Source organism: Carassius carassius, chromosome 45 (genome assembly GCF_963082965.1).
Source record: "Carassius carassius chromosome 45, fCarCar2.1, whole genome shotgun sequence".
NCBI classification, from domain to species: domain Eukaryota; kingdom Metazoa; phylum Chordata; class Actinopteri; order Cypriniformes; family Cyprinidae; genus Carassius; species Carassius carassius.
Window position 1 is genome coordinate 25,386,974 of NC_081799.1, and position 15,871 is coordinate 25,402,844.

At 33.3% G+C, this 15,871-nt stretch overlaps 2 protein-coding genes across 5 annotated transcripts in view; one reads left to right on the forward strand and one right to left on the reverse strand.

Moving 5' to 3' along the window:
• apc (APC regulator of WNT signaling pathway) overlaps positions 1 to 5,838 on the reverse strand; it is a 33,671-nt gene extending 27,833 nt beyond the window's left edge. For 2 of the 3 annotated variants that reach the window (XM_059538711.1, XM_059538709.1), the window contains exon 1: positions 5,611 to 5,838. The gene's annotated coding sequence lies outside the window, so the exon portion shown is untranslated. Of the gene's footprint in view, positions 1 to 2,103; positions 2,298 to 5,610 lie in introns of those variants that run through there. The other variant, XM_059538710.1, reaches the window with a different exon arrangement.
• A 1,319-nt stretch (positions 5,839 to 7,157) lies between these two features.
• epb41l4a (erythrocyte membrane protein band 4.1 like 4A) overlaps positions 7,158 to 15,871 on the forward strand; it is a 47,167-nt gene continuing 38,453 nt past the window's right edge. For both annotated transcript variants that reach the window (XM_059539065.1, XM_059539066.1), the window contains exon 1: positions 7,158 to 7,696. In XM_059539065.1, coding sequence (XP_059395048.1) covers positions 7,598 to 7,696 — 99 coding nt within the window. In that variant the 5' untranslated portion in view covers positions 7,158 to 7,597. The remainder of the gene's footprint in view (positions 7,697 to 15,871) is intronic.

Here is a 15,871-nt window from a genome sequence, read left to right on the forward strand (position 1 = left end):
AAAAAAAAAAAAAATATATATATATATATATATTTGAGCATTTTCTGAAGAACCTGTTTTCTGGTCCAGCAGGTGACAATTGTGAGTCTGATCACTTGGTAAATTAAAAGCACATCTCTCCTCAACAACATACTAGATTTGAGGAATCATTCCCAAGTGCTGCAAGACGATGCACATAATTATTAAACCTCAATACTTAAGAGTCAAATGAGCAATGCAACTATGTGCATTTGCCTTAAAAATAATAGTTTTGTTTTTCTGCCAAAATAACACATTACTATATCTCAGCATTAGGAATATCAATGGCCTGTGATGCAAAGTGTTGCAACATTATCAAAATACAGACTTTCTAGCAAAAACATGTAATGGTAAAAAGAACATATTGCATGCATAAGAAAAAACATCGAACTTTAACACTTATGAGCAATGCATTTATGTGCAGTTGCCTTCAAAAACTAGTTTTCTGGAAAAATACCAAATTATTGACAACTCAACATTAGGAATATTAATGGCCCGTGATGTAAAATATTGCAGCTTTCAAAATACAGATTTTCTAGCAGAACGGAGTAGGGAAAAACATAGAATGAAGATATTGCATGCATGCATGTATGTACAAAAAAAGTGAACTTTAATACTTAGGAGCAATGCAACTGTGTGCATTTACCATTAGTTTCTTCCAAGATAAAAAAGCATTTCACAACGTGCACAATAAACTGAATTCCTTCCATTCCACTTGATTATTAACCTGGTTTTATATTAACCAACACCAACAGTCTACATTACAAGCAACCCATCAAAGTGTCAGGGCTAATTTGCAGCTGTGTCCAATCAATGTGACTCCTCTATGGATTCTGCCACTGTTTCCAGGGCATCCACAGCCATTAGGAAGCAGAATTATCAACAAAAATCTAGATATTCCTATTAGCCTGTGTATTACAGATTGTTCAGATTTCTGAAAGACATTAAATGCTGGCAATTCTGACAAAAATCTAGAACTTGAATGCCAAAAATTCAACCCAAAACCTCTGTGGTTTGCAAAGCACACATAATTACAAGAAGATCTTGCTATTGTAAAGCAACATGACTAATTAACCAGCATGGATGCATATGATTTAATGCCAACACAGTGCGTTGCGCGCTTCAGGAACAGAAATCTGCTGACACACATTTTGTGAATAAACAAACGCCATTCAAGGTGAAATTTATGCATATAATGATGCATTTTATGCTTACAAATATTAATCTTGCTGAGTGCAGCTTCGCAATTGATAATGCAATTAATAATATATTTAAAAACCTCTCGCTGGCATGCAGACAGAGCAAAATGGTCGACATCTATTCAGCAAAAATGCTTGAGGTATGAGACGGAACCAAAAGGAAACTGGGAGGAGTGAAAAGAAGAAAGACTCATTAATATTTCAACAATCTCTTCAAAAAATACGAATGTGTGCACCTTCACACGTCTGCATTATTTCACAACTGCAACCGTCTTCCAAATGTCCACCGCGCATGCATTTATTCACCAGCGGTGCAGTGTTGTGCATGCAACGCTTATGATGCATTAAAGCAGTCACCTCTTCTTCACCAGCAATGCAAGATGCTAAAATTCCCTGCAGTCAAGATGCCCTTCCCTCCGCGCACAAAGACACGGTGACCGACGACATCCCGGTCTCACATGCACCATCTAACCAAGCCAAAATGGTGTTTTGCACCAGCAAATCCAGCATTAAACATCTGCTTAATTCACTAAAAGGGCATTTCTTGCAAAAGCCCCACCATCTTGACGGGAGGAATTGCTGCTTACATTTAGAGAGGAATCCATGTCCATCTCTATAAATAATCAGCCTGCTCGTGCATCTGTCCTCTCGCAGCACAAAAGAGGCTTTTTAAGCGTCCCGACAATAAAGCATGAATCCCAATCGATGCACATCCCCCCACACCCTCTCAATAACCAGCCATCAAAACAAAAGGCTTATCGGCACCGCCTTGCTGTACCGCACAAACGTGCTATTATTGCCAGCCATCCGCGCTGAATAGCTGGAACAGTAGACGACGCATCTACACGCTTGCATGGAGAGATCAGGGCGTTAAACAGAGACTTACCCCATTCTGCACCAGTGACAGCCTCCATCCCAGCAACCCATCTACTGTGTCAGTTGCCAGAGAGCATCCAGCCAGCCCTGAGTCACATGGGCCAGGGCTCGGCCAATCAGAAGGCAGCCAGGCTAGGCCGGTGTTGGTGCAGTGGCTGATGGTGGCTGGCCAGATTTCTGCCCCACTGTACAGCTGCTTCCCCTGACTGGCTTTAAAAGCTGTCGCCCCGGGCTTACGGGGTGCTGGAGATGCAGAGATGGGTCAAAACAGCTGAAGGTCACAAAACCAGATTTACAATAACCGGGTCAATTTGACAGCCTAATTACGGAGCATATAGAAGATGTATGTTTAGTGCATTAAAGCAAAGTTTAAATGGACCAACATCCGAAAAACCATTAAACAACAACAAAAAAAGAGCAAGCTGACAAGCCTCATTTATAAGATATGATGTCTGACATTGCATGCATATGTAGGTTGTTAAACAATAACTTTAATAATAATTTAATATGTATTTAATATTTGCATGCAATTAATAATTGAATAATGGCATATAATTAATAAGTATTTGAAATGTCAGAAATGTAATTAAGTTAAATTATTAAATTTCTAATTGTTTATGCATAATTGAGTAATTAATTAAATTAAATTAATTACTTTTTTTAATGATTAAATTTTTATTTAGAATGTTATTACTTTTTTTTTTATTATAACATCTAATTTTAAAATGATAATTTACCTTTATAAATAATAAATTAATAAGTTATTTTCAATCTGACTTCTAAATCTCTTCTTCCAATTATTACATTTTCCATGCAAGGTGCACAAGTACATTACATGCAATGCAATTATGCATTTAATTACGAGATGCAATTAATAATTATATTGCATACAATTATTTGAATCGTGTCTGGCATTTAATTATTAAAGGGAATTTAGAACGTATAATACGAAATTAAAAATTGAAGTTAATCAAGTTACAAATTAAAAAAGTTAACATTTAATTGTATAATTATGAATTACATCTAATAATTTAATAATTACCACGTGCATTTTACATTTACCTCATATATACTTCTATACAATTCCAAACCGACTTCCAAATGCCATTACAGAACAAAAACAAATCACCCAATTCTTACATTTTCCAAGATATGCACAAGTATACAGAATTTCTATAATCTAAGCAAGGCCTAATCTATCCAACCACATTTCAAAAGTGCATTTATATACAAAAAAAGACTAATTTTAAAGACACATTGTCTGACATTTCACATGATATACTGATTTACATTCGTTCTTATTCGTACAGTTCTTCCTAAATTTACCTCCCAAGAAGCACAAGTATATAATACTTCCACAAACATGCGATAATCAACTGCCTGCTCAAAAATGGAAAGAGTATATGCAAACCTTTCAATCACGACATTTGGGACCAATGGTTTTACGTTAGATTTCAACTGAGATTTGTTCTGCTTGTGACACCATTTGTCTTTTTACAGCAAAAACACATATCAACTGCATACATCATGTCCAAATTCAGCGTATACAATAAACAAAAGTGCATCAATCTCGCTCTTAAACAAATAACACATTTTTCAGTCCATAATCCGTACTATTCGCTCACAGCGGCATTACTGTCCATTACTCTGCGTTTACTGCTACTGTACAACTTTATCATTGCAATTACAGTCTCGGGAGCTCCTGAATAAGCCTTTGTGAATAATAAATCATGCTCTATAAGTGGCTGTGATTTGCGTTCTCAAACTGAGGCAGTGAATAGAAAACACAGACGGAGGTTTTTCTCTGAATACGCTGGAAGTGTTGGTTTTTTCTCATGTAAATGAGCTTTGGGTCTTTGAGAGCTGAAAAATGGACATTGGCAGAGACTCTTGTTGGTCAGTCCTCTCTTGTGGAGCAATTCAATGGGAAACCGTCCGCACTTTTTCTTACTTGTGTGGGAAAACATTTTAAATAGAAGAGGAAAGGCTCGTGTTTTGTGCCTTTCAGAAAAAAACGTCAATCTATGATTTCCGTCTTTAAGAATTGCTGCTCATTTAGAGCAAATGAAGTGTACAACATATAGGATATAAACCTGATTGCACAAATATTTCAATATGTTTGACCAAATCCACAGACAATGCACACAAAAATAACACATGAAGCTATCCCCCAAACAGGCCAAATCTGCCATGTTTACTCACTTCAAACCTAGATTAAATATTAATGAGGTTTTGTTACGTTCAAACAGGTCGTGCACATGAAAAGTAGCTTTAACTAACCTACTTTTGCCCAATTAAACCTCAATACGAATTCAGAAGAACATTAATAAAAGTTTTCACTTCAGTTTTAGGAGCGAAGACGTTCCTCCAGATTCATCTCAAAACTTAAAGGAACAGTCCATCACAAATTTTAATTCTGTCGTTATTTATTAATATGTACTTTATTTATTACACAGGGTTTCTGCAGGTTTTATAAAGGTACATTTAAAACTTTAAGCCACTTTTTAAGACCAAGTAAAGAAATTTTAAGAAATAAATTGAATGTCAATATGGCCTCGAAATGTAAATGTCTTGTATTCAACTTCCAACAGATCTCAATTACCTTTTAATTCAATTAAAACAAAACAAAAACAAAAAAGTCTAAATATTATTTAATTAAGATATATTTACGTAAGATAAGAAGTCTTGTTTTATTAGAAATTGATTTAAAAAAAAATGAGTTTGATAAAAAATAAAAAATAATATAATTTTCAATAATAAGAAAAAACCTTAATTAAAAAAAAAAAAGGTTTGGACACCCCATGGACAAAACTTTGTTCTTAAATTAAGAATAAACTCAATTTTGTTTGATTTTTCGGAAAACTAGATTAGATCACAAGTAATTTCATCTTGTTTTAAGGATGTTTGTTTAGATATTTGTATTAAAAAACTAACAGAGGAAGACATTCATTCTGTGCACTGCTTACAAGATTTAATGCCATGACCTTTTCATTTAAATTTTAGGCCAAAATGTGTGGAAGGAGGAAACCATACAATATTCCTAACAATTCTGAAAAATCCAATACCAAATATCATTGCAAAATAAACTGACATTCATTAGTAATATCAAAACTGCTTGAATAGTTGGTGATTAGTTATAACGTCACTGATTTCTCATGATAGATCTTAAAAGATAGATCTACAAAATGTTTGAGTGGAGTATATAGTTAACTATATAAATTGTAAGTTTTTAAACAGTATAGAGTAGTAAATACATTATATATGTGTGACATTCGCACCGATATGATTTTATTCAATATTAATGGATGAGTGATCATATCACAGCTGTTCTACAAACTCTTATTTACACATAAACAGACACTTACTCAGGCTTTAACTTGAGAAAACACTACTTGTTTTAAGAGCACACCATTTATAAACTCAATCAAAGGGTTATTAACAGAAATGTGTGTATATTAACGCGTAACTGAGATTGTGTTGTTTATATAAACACTAGTGAAGCTATTTAAAGTCTTACCTGCATAAACATTCGTCCTCTTCCACTGAATAACTCCACTTTATCCCACAAGCCGGAATAACTCTCAGGGATTCATATTGTTGGAGCTCAATAAACGGATATTTCTCGGGTTGTTGATGGTATCATGGGTTTGTTTGGAACTTTGTCTTCTTTTGTGTGAGTGATTTTCTGCTCTGTAGCTCTAGTCCCCGCGACGCTTCGCCATATTGTTAGGATCTGCGCATGCGCAGTGAGCTTCCTGCTCGAAGCGACACCATGCGGCAGGAGACAGAATTGCTTTATACTCTTTAAAAAAAAATCATAATGTATTTTATCATAAATTATTTATTTAAGATTTTTAAACAATTACATTTGAATTTTAATCCTATAATTAATTATTTTATTATAAATTCGCACAGTTTGTTATAGCGTCATTTGAAAGTAGAAATTAGAATAGAGCAACAATAGACTTTAATAGAGTATTTTGAACAGAAATCAATGATGTATAGAAGAGGTTTAGATATTTAATAGCAATGTTTCATACATGTATGTTACTCACACCAAGTTAAGAAGAACATAATGTATTTAATTATAAATTATTTATTAAGATTTAAATTTGTAAAACTATTTTTAAAATAAAATTTAATTTTGAATTTAATGGATTCAATTATATTATTCACCATTATTTAATTTTTAACATTATTTATATACATCCTATAATTAATTATTTTTTTAATAAATAATTAATAGAGTTCGCACAGATTATTATAATGTATTTTGGACAGTAGAAATTAGAATAGAGCAACAATAGACTTTATTAAAGTGTTTTAAATGTTGAATAGAATTCAGTGACGTATAAAAAACTGTTTAGATATTTAGTAGCTTTTTTTTTTTTGAGAATATTCCAAACATTTATATGGCTCACACCAAGTCAAGAAGAACATAATGTATTTTATTACAAATTATTTAAGATTTTACTCTTTTTAAACGATTAAATTTGAATATTATTCACCATTATTTAATATGTAACATCATTTATATAGATCCTATATTAAATTATTTGATTATAAATAATTAATATTTTAGAGTTTGCACAGTTTATTCTAGTGCAATCTGGATTTTGAATAGAATTCAGTAGCGTTTAAAAGATATTTAGTAGTTTTTTTATTTTTTATTATTGGTTTATCCATAGCTCCCACCAAGTTTATTAGTAATAGTAATTATTAATTCAAGAATGTAATTTTTTTCCTATTTTAAAACAAATGTATTCGAATTTAAAATGAAACAAATTAAATTATTCACAATTATTTAATATTTAATTTATTTAAATAATTTTTTATAAATAATAATTATTTAGAATAAAAAAGTAATTATTTTTTAAATAAATAAATAAACATTTTAATTTAATTTAATTTAATTTAATTTAATTTAATTTAATTTAATTTAATTTAATTTAATTTAATTTAATTTAATTTAATTTAATTTAATTTAATTTAAAAATAAATAAATAAATAACTCACTGACAGCATTTTCTAGAGGAGAGGATGCGCTGATTTTCCAACAGGTGGCAGGACAGTCTTGCTCATGAGACACTGATGTGTGCGCGTGCTTGAGGGAGGAGTCACACACATGAACAGCTCGAGCTGCTTGGCAACACACAGCATGAATCCAAGTGAAACACGTTCAGTGAATCAGGAGGTTTTGATGGGACGCTTGGATCAGTCCAGCCCTGCACCACCAGCCGAGTCCCCTGCAGGCCCGAAACTGAAGTCAAAGCTCGGGGATTCACTTCCAGCCTCTCCATGAGCCTCTCCACGAGCCTCTCCACATAGACTTCAGACTTCAGATGGGACATTCTGCTGCTGCAGACATCAGGTGCATGAAGCCTCGAGCGGAGAACATGTAACAAAGAGCACAGGAGCCGGATGATGGATTGTAACATCCCGAGCTTTCTATAGGCTCTTCACTTTCGATCACGACTCTCTGTGGATCTTCTGTCTAGTTCAAGATGAGTTGTTTCTGTTCAGTCCAGGAGGAGTTTTACTGTGAGGTTCTGCTCCTGGATGAGTCCAAGCTGATTTTAACCACCCAGCACCAGGGAATAAAGGTAAAAGAGGCTTTTTAAAGAATTATTTCAGTGTATATCCAGATGCTTTTCTTCCTACCCACACAAAAGAACAATATAAAGTAATATCATGGTAATCCGATGTGCATCATACTGATTCCTGTGTCTGTATTTCATGTTGTCCACACCCTGAATCCATGAGCTCAGCACACTGTTAACCAGATTACAGTAACCAGATCATCTGGTTAGGCCTAATTATATATAGCCTAAAGCTGGCTGAACAGAGACTACAGTGGATTTATGTTTTAGGATGATTGGGTATGATGTTAAATGCATCTATTTATATGTGCAGTGCTGTCCATTAAATATTATTGAACATAAAGCAGATATGGTCATTAACTGACATGGATCATGGGATTGCTGTAGTTTTGTGGAAATGGTGTGTTCATGGAACGCTTTCAGAACTTTTGCTGATATTCTGGCAGAGTTGTTGAAAGTTATGAACTAATGTTCTTCGAGTAGTTTTATTAAAATGTGCATTCAAAGTTATCTGGTTTTTAATAAAGCACAGAAAGGTATATAAAAATGTGTATATATTGTTCACAGGATTTTTTCCTGAAACATTTTAGCTGGACGTTCTAATGTTTTTTTTTTTTTTAATGTTACCTCTTGTTTCGGAACGTTGAGAAAGCATTCAAAAGTAACGTTCATCTTATGTTTCGAAATGGCTAAATGGAATGTTCCTTGGAAGTTTGTGTTTGACCAAGAAAGAATGTTTTAAAACATTTTAAAAACGTATGCATTGCTAAGAACTCCATTTGAACAACTTTAAAGATGATTTTCTCAATATTTAGATTTTTTTTGCTCCCTCAGATTCCAGATTTTCAAATATTGTCCGATCATAACAAACCAAAATATTTGAAAACGTTATTTCTGAATGTTCAAAAAGTCCCGTTTTTAAAATGTCTTCAGAATGTTGAGGGAACATTCCATTTGATCATTATCCAAACATTAAGGGAATGTTACTTTTGACTGTTATTTGAAAATAGTATCATTTAAAAAAACATGAGCATCCAATGTTTCAGAGATAAAATGTTCTATGAATGATTTATTAATAACGTTTTGTGCTAATATTGGACAACATTAATATTCAAGCTCATATAACTCTGAACAAACGTTTGATTAATGTTCCTGGAAGAGTGTTCTTCACATGCAGCATGTTTGTCTCTCTGAACAGATCTCGTGTTGCTGGTTTGCTATGAATAGTTAATGGACAGCGGAGCAGCAGGATCTTTAGCAGGTCTTTAACGTAAAGTACATGAGGACGGCAAAACATTGAAAAATGGACAGTCTTTTGAGTTTAAAAAACGGCACGTTTTTGCAAAATAGTGTAGCTTTTAGCTGCTATCGGCAGAGAGGAGGTAATAACAACATAAAGTGCTCAGAAATGCTTTTTTCATCAGTTTGTTGCACATTGCTGGACATGTTGAAGGGTCCAGGAACAGATTTTGTGATGAAAGTGTCCATCTGTCACACTTGTCTGGATGTTCTTAGCGTGACGCCACATTTTCCTCCATCAAGGACATTGAAAAGACAACTCCCTCTAAAACAACAAAAATGACATTTTGTATTTTCGCATTAAATTGGAGGCCAAGATGTCGTTATGCAGGTTGCTAGGTGTCTTCTTCCCTTTTATCAACTTACTGCATGTGATCAACCCTCTAGCACTAAAACTACAAATGAGCAATCAATGTGTTTTTGCATTTAAGTGTTTTATCTGTGCTTATAAAGCCACACGTTTGCTCAGATGCTCACACACATAAAACCCTGAGCGTTTCTCACACGCTCACGACACAAAGGTCTCATTGATCTGACCCAGACGGTGTGAATGTGTGTGTGTGTGTAGTTGTGTGTGAGGAACAGAACAGCTCACATGTTTTCATCTTCACCAAACAAAGACAGCAGCTCCGAGTCGAGGCGATGCTCTCCTGACGTCTGCTAATGACAAAGAGACCCGTTTATTTGGAGTCCGAACAGATTTAGACGGTACGGTGTTCTCTGTTGTGTTTCCTGTGAGAGACCGCCAGCGCTTTCTAAACAATGGTGACCTTTGGCACGTTTCAAAAGCTGCTATGGTGAAGTTCAAGAGTTCATCAAACCTGGCCTGAATATTGAAATGTTCTCACTGTACAGTGGTGATATCAGATATTAGAATGACCTTTCACTCTAAAATTAAAAAATAGATAATAATTAATAGAAGTCTATTTTATTTTATTTACTTTATTTATCAAGTTTATTTCCATGACATTTAAACACATTTAAACCACCAAATATTCTTATTGTAATGCAAATTAAAAAGTATTTTATGCGATTTACGTAAACTATCAGTAAATATCATGGTAATGTTTTTTTGTGAGGCATTTAATTTATGCTTGGAAAAAAAATTGTATCTTATATTGAAATAACTTGAGAATAATTAAATGACGAAAGGCATTTTAAAAAGGAAATGTGCCTAAATGTCTAGCATCTGTCAGACTTTTATTAAAACTTTATGCTGTTTAGTTTTTTATTGCATACAAAAATATTATATACTTAGCATAAACATGTATTATTATTATTTATTTATTTTTTTAGCTAGATAGTCGTACCAGGCTTTTGGACTCTAACAATTATACATATATATATATATATATATATATATATATATATATATAATATATATAATGTGTGTTTGTGTGTGTACTTATTTTCTCAGGGTGAAACACAGGGAAAATGAGTATTATATATTATTGTGTGTTGAAGGCTGCTGGTTCTCCACACACACATGCACACACACACACACACACACACATCCGTCAGCGCAGGTGGAGCGAGTGTGTGGTGTATGGGAGTGTGCCGGCTGCTCCAGACAAAGGCTGAGGAACCCCGGCGATGAGATGGAGCAGATTTCCTGCTAATGCAAGCTCTGGATCAAATCCCTCATTGATGTGTTTAATGGGATTCCTAAATGGGCTTGTGTGCCTTATCTTACATGTTCACTTACAAGCACATTTCACAGCTCACATTAGTAATGATGATGAGCCTAATCAGCTAATTATACAGTGCAGAAGAGAACAGGATGAAATGATTGAATGTTTTGTTGTGCCATCTGACCTTTTAAGCCCATTATCTGGCGCTCATCTCGTAAAGACAGTGTGCCATGAGAGACAGAAATAAACTGCACACTAGAGAGCATCTCATGCATTTGAAGCTCATATAATATGTGTTTTGTGTATCAGCTTTTCCCCATGAAACCTCAATCAAACACATCTGGGGGAAAAAATATCCATTAAATAAATATATATTAATAATAGTAATTTAAAAAAGCATTAAACTTGCTTTTAAGATTTGGGTTAGTCTGTAGTTTTTACACCAGTCAGCTTGGGGTCAGTAAAATGTCTTAATGTTTTTAAAAGAAGTTTCTCATTGCTCACCAACGATGCATTATTTGATCAAAAATGCAGTAAAAATTCGAAATATTATTACATTTTAAAATAAGTGTTCTCTATGCAAATCTGTGTTAAAGTGTAATTTATTTCTGTGATGCTCCGCTGTATTTTCAGCATCATTCCTCCAGTCTTCAGTCACATGATTTTCAGAAATCATTCTGATATGATGATTTGTGCCATTTAAGAAAGGAGTTCACTCTGAATATGCTACACAGCTACTGTAACTTTCAGTCAACCAACTGTAAAATTAGTTTTTATTAGTTTGATGAAAGTGGTGGCTTATATCATGAATACCTAGAATACTTATCAAGAATACAATGCCATCACCATAGTAAGCATTCAAAACAAACCCAAAGCATTGCCTATGATTCTTTTTGCTCAGTGAATACACAAGAGAGTAATATGATATTTATTGGCCAGTGAGCCTGTCATACAGCATTCCTCTGAGAAACCTCACCTCAGGTACTTCTCTCAAACCTGCTATAAAAAAAAAATTTTCACACTTAATTATCATAAGGTTGCTCTTAATAGTTTAAACAATCAATCATAAACCTGAGGAATGGGCTTGTTTAATATTTTATATACATTAATTGTAGGTATTCATTAAATGTAGGACGGTTTTATTTTGTTTTGTAATTTATACAATTAAAAAGGGCATATAATTGTACTATATTTGGTTGGTGTACATATCCAAAATATACTTTTACAAGTCTTTTCCATGTATGTATATGTTTAATTCTGTCAAATCAACCAAATTTCAGAAACTCCGCAGTCTCATATTTTTTTATTTTTTTTTTTCTTATTTATTTTCTTATATAAGCAAAACAAACATAAATAGTGAACGCCAAAAAGTTAAAGATCACAGATATATATTTACTGAGTAAGCCACTATTTTGTTACATTTTCAGAGCCAAGGCTAAAAATGACTTGAGAAAGAATCATCATGTTATTTTTAGACGGAGATTCGTAGCTTTATCTGTTGACTCTTTAAATCTGTTGACTTTGGCTATCTTTGTTGCATTATGTGACAATGGTGACCGTTCAAAATAAAAAAAAATGTAAAATAGAAAAGAAGCCCTTTTTATGTTTGTTTTTCCCCCCAAAGTTTGCATGACTGTAACTCAAGAAATATTAAAGATATATTAATATCCTTTTAGATTTTGGTTCTTAACAAACTTTTCTTTCGGTATCTTCACTTATAAGGCCCTATATGGTTCAATTTCAGATATTCAGGGATCCCAATGCAACCTGATTTCCAAATTGTTGTTCAGTGATCAAAACCAGACATGGTTCACTTTGCATAAAGCAAATACTTATTGTATTTAAAGAATTCCTAAAAAACTAATTATATTTAAAGTAGAATCCGACATATATTGCTAAAATTTTATAAAAAAAATTAATAAATAAAATATATATACATACATACACATAGAGAGAGAGAGAGATAATATAAAGTATTAAGTTAGAATGTAGATATAAACTATAGCAAACTATATTATATTTTGCTATAATTTTAAAGTTGCATGGTTTGCAGAAAGTCACCATGGAATATAGAAAATGCTATGTAAATTTCTTCCATAAATATGATGTTGATGGAGCCAATAAAGCATTAGTTGTTGGTGGACTGCGCCTACTGGAATTGGTGGATCAAACAGATAGTCCCGCCCCAAACTCAAACTCAAAACGTGATTGGATCAATTCATGCATTCTTTGGAAATCAAACCCATGATCTTTGACATTGGAACTGTTTGAGATTTCTGGATATTTTTCAATTCTGGATATCTTATTAATATAATTTGTGCTTTCAGTTACCAGCTGCAAGTGTTCTCATTTCAATGCCATTTAACACATCTTAACATATATAAATCCACCTAAATCCCTCAAACTTCTACTGATGTTGTTCAAAAATGGTGCAGACATGCAAAATCCATCTGTGGATTGTCTGTCAGGAGTGTTTGTGTGTCAGCTGGTGTCAGAGGGTTTAACAGGCATTTGAAGGAGCGAGAAAGAACATGAGAATAATCTCTGCATCAGCGACTTTCTTCAGTCACGGTGAGGGTCGTAATCTCTCCTGTCAAACACAGAGTCAACACTGATCACTTTGTATTTTTAGATGCATTCTTTCTGTGCGCAGATGGCAGAAATGTCCTCAAATGAACCGCCGTCTGCAATCAGAAAGCTAATTATTCGACTGATTGAGCCTATTGAGGTGCTCATCAAATTTACATCAGTGGTCCATTTGGAAGAAGCTTTGAATTATAGAAGACAGACGAAAATAATCAGGCTGGTTTGTCGTTCTTTTGTGCCTTATTTAAATGTTTAGCCTTTGATAAGAGTTTTTCCAGAAACTCCATTTATTCTGAATCATGTCACGCTTAAAAACGACCTGCATCAGTTTTGTTCGAGGCTTCGGTCTTTATAATGGCCTGGTAAGTTTCTTCCGTTGTCGAAGGCAAGTGTTCAACAACAAGCTAAAATTTCCAGCGACAGTCTCGCGTGTATTTCAACAAGCCTCATGCATATCAGTTCTTACTGATGCTGGAGTCTAATTTTAACTCTGTCTGCCACACACAAACTTTCCCAAAGCGTAGCACTCCACAGAGACGTGGTTTCTGGGCTTTGGTTGCCAAAAAAGTTTCTTGATCTGTAAACCGAATCATATTCTCAAATCCAGTATTCCTGCAGTTCTCTCTAAATCCTGAATGTATTTAGCAGTTTAGATCATTTGATGAGAAATGTTTGAGTTCACATGAGATCTCTGACTTTAGATTTGCAGATTTTGGGATCTTGACAGATCTTAGACATTTTCAAGATGTTTTGTGTAATTCTGTAGGAGAGATGTGAGATGACTGTCATTCTTCTTATTCTGATTCGTTCTCAGGATAATTTCTATATATTTATTTTTAATTAAATCCACCATAATGTATTAGCATTTAAATCATATATATTTTTCCTGCATTATTTGCATTACGAATTTTTTATTTTTTTATAGTTTTCATTTTAATTTTTTATTTATTTATTTAGCAATTCAAGCGAGAAAAAAAATCTGAGTTGCGAGAAAAAAAGCCAGAAATGTGGGGGTAAAAAAATCCAGAATTGCATAAACTTATTATGAATTATAACTTTTTTTTTTCCGAATTAAAAGATATAAACTTGCAGTTGCAAGAAAGATGTCAAAATTGGGAAATAAAAAGTCACAATTAAATTTTTTTATTTAATTTAATTATTTTATTGAGTTGCAGAAACGAGCTTCCATAAATTACTGTGGTCTTTCTCCAGACTAAAAATCTGAAAAGTATGAAAGCCCTGCAGAAATCTCCATTGTTTCTAAATGTACTCTGTGTCAGAGATGAAATCCCAGTGGTTTTTTCTCAAGTAAACTAGTATGATGTTTTTAGTTTTTCACGCTTCATGTTCGAGTCACGTTTAGTTTCGTTCCCTCTTTCAGCTTTGGTTAATGTGTTTGGTTTGGAGCTCAAAGCACATGTTATCAGTGTTTGTGGGTTTATTTGTGTGTGATTTCGTCAGTCGTAGGATGCATGCGTTTCCTCTAGTCATTGTTGGAGTTTTTGTAAGTTGTTGCATGCAGTTTTTCCTTGTGTTCATGGATTTTGAACATGATTGCATTGTTTTTTGGCAGTATTCGTGGAGTACAATGTAAATACTGATTTGTAATTATAGTAGTATGTAGCATGCCTTTTACCAAGTAGAGGCTTTCCTAGAGCATCCTGCATTTTTAACCTACCTGTTATACCTTATATCTTTTATATAAAGTTTAAAATGCATAGTGTAACAATGAATGACATTTAAATTAATGCATTTAGCAAACGCTTTTATCCAAAGCGCCTTACAGTGCATTCAGGCTATACATTTTTTTTTACCTAACATGTGTTCCTTGGGAATCAAAACCACAACCTTTTTTGCTGCTAATGCAATGCTCTACCACTGAGCCGTAGGAACCAATGAATGTGTTATAATGTATTAATTATGGTTACAATTATTCATGAGATTGTACAGTGCATTACAAGACATAATTAATGCATTAAAACTACTTTTATAATGCATTTTGCATAAAAGTAAAGTGTTACCATTTTTTCCATTAAGAATTTTGGAGCTAATGTGTTTAATTGTCATGAAAAAGCCTTATTTTCTTTATGCACAATATAATTTCTATCTTTCTCTTAAGATTTAAGAGAAATATCCTCTCAAAGCATGTCCTCCACATTCGTCTCCAAAGATTTTCTCAATCTTTCTCCAAATTTTTTATTTTTATTTTATTTTATTTTTAAATTTTTTTGAGAAATTGAGGTTTAATTTGTATAATTGTCATGATAAAGACTTTTATTTTTGCTAAATATATTTTCTCGAAGAGAAAGATTCTTACTCTAAAAAAAAAAAAGTCAAACAATTTTTCTCAAATAATTCTCTCAGGATTCATTTTTCAAAGATTTTGTGAATAATGTGTTTAATTGTCATGAAAATGACTTCATTTCATTTATGCAAAATATAATTCTGTCTCTGGAAAGATTTTTTTCTCAAGATTTTTTCTCAATAATTCTGTCTTTTTTGAAAATAATGTTTTATGCAACATGTAACTTCTTTTTTCTCTCTCGTGACCTGGTCATGTTCCTGACAGTTTTGGTCAGATTCACGCATTTAGGCTCTTTCAGCTCTCTGGGGGAGTGAATGAACATCTGCTGCACACACACACACACACACACACACACAC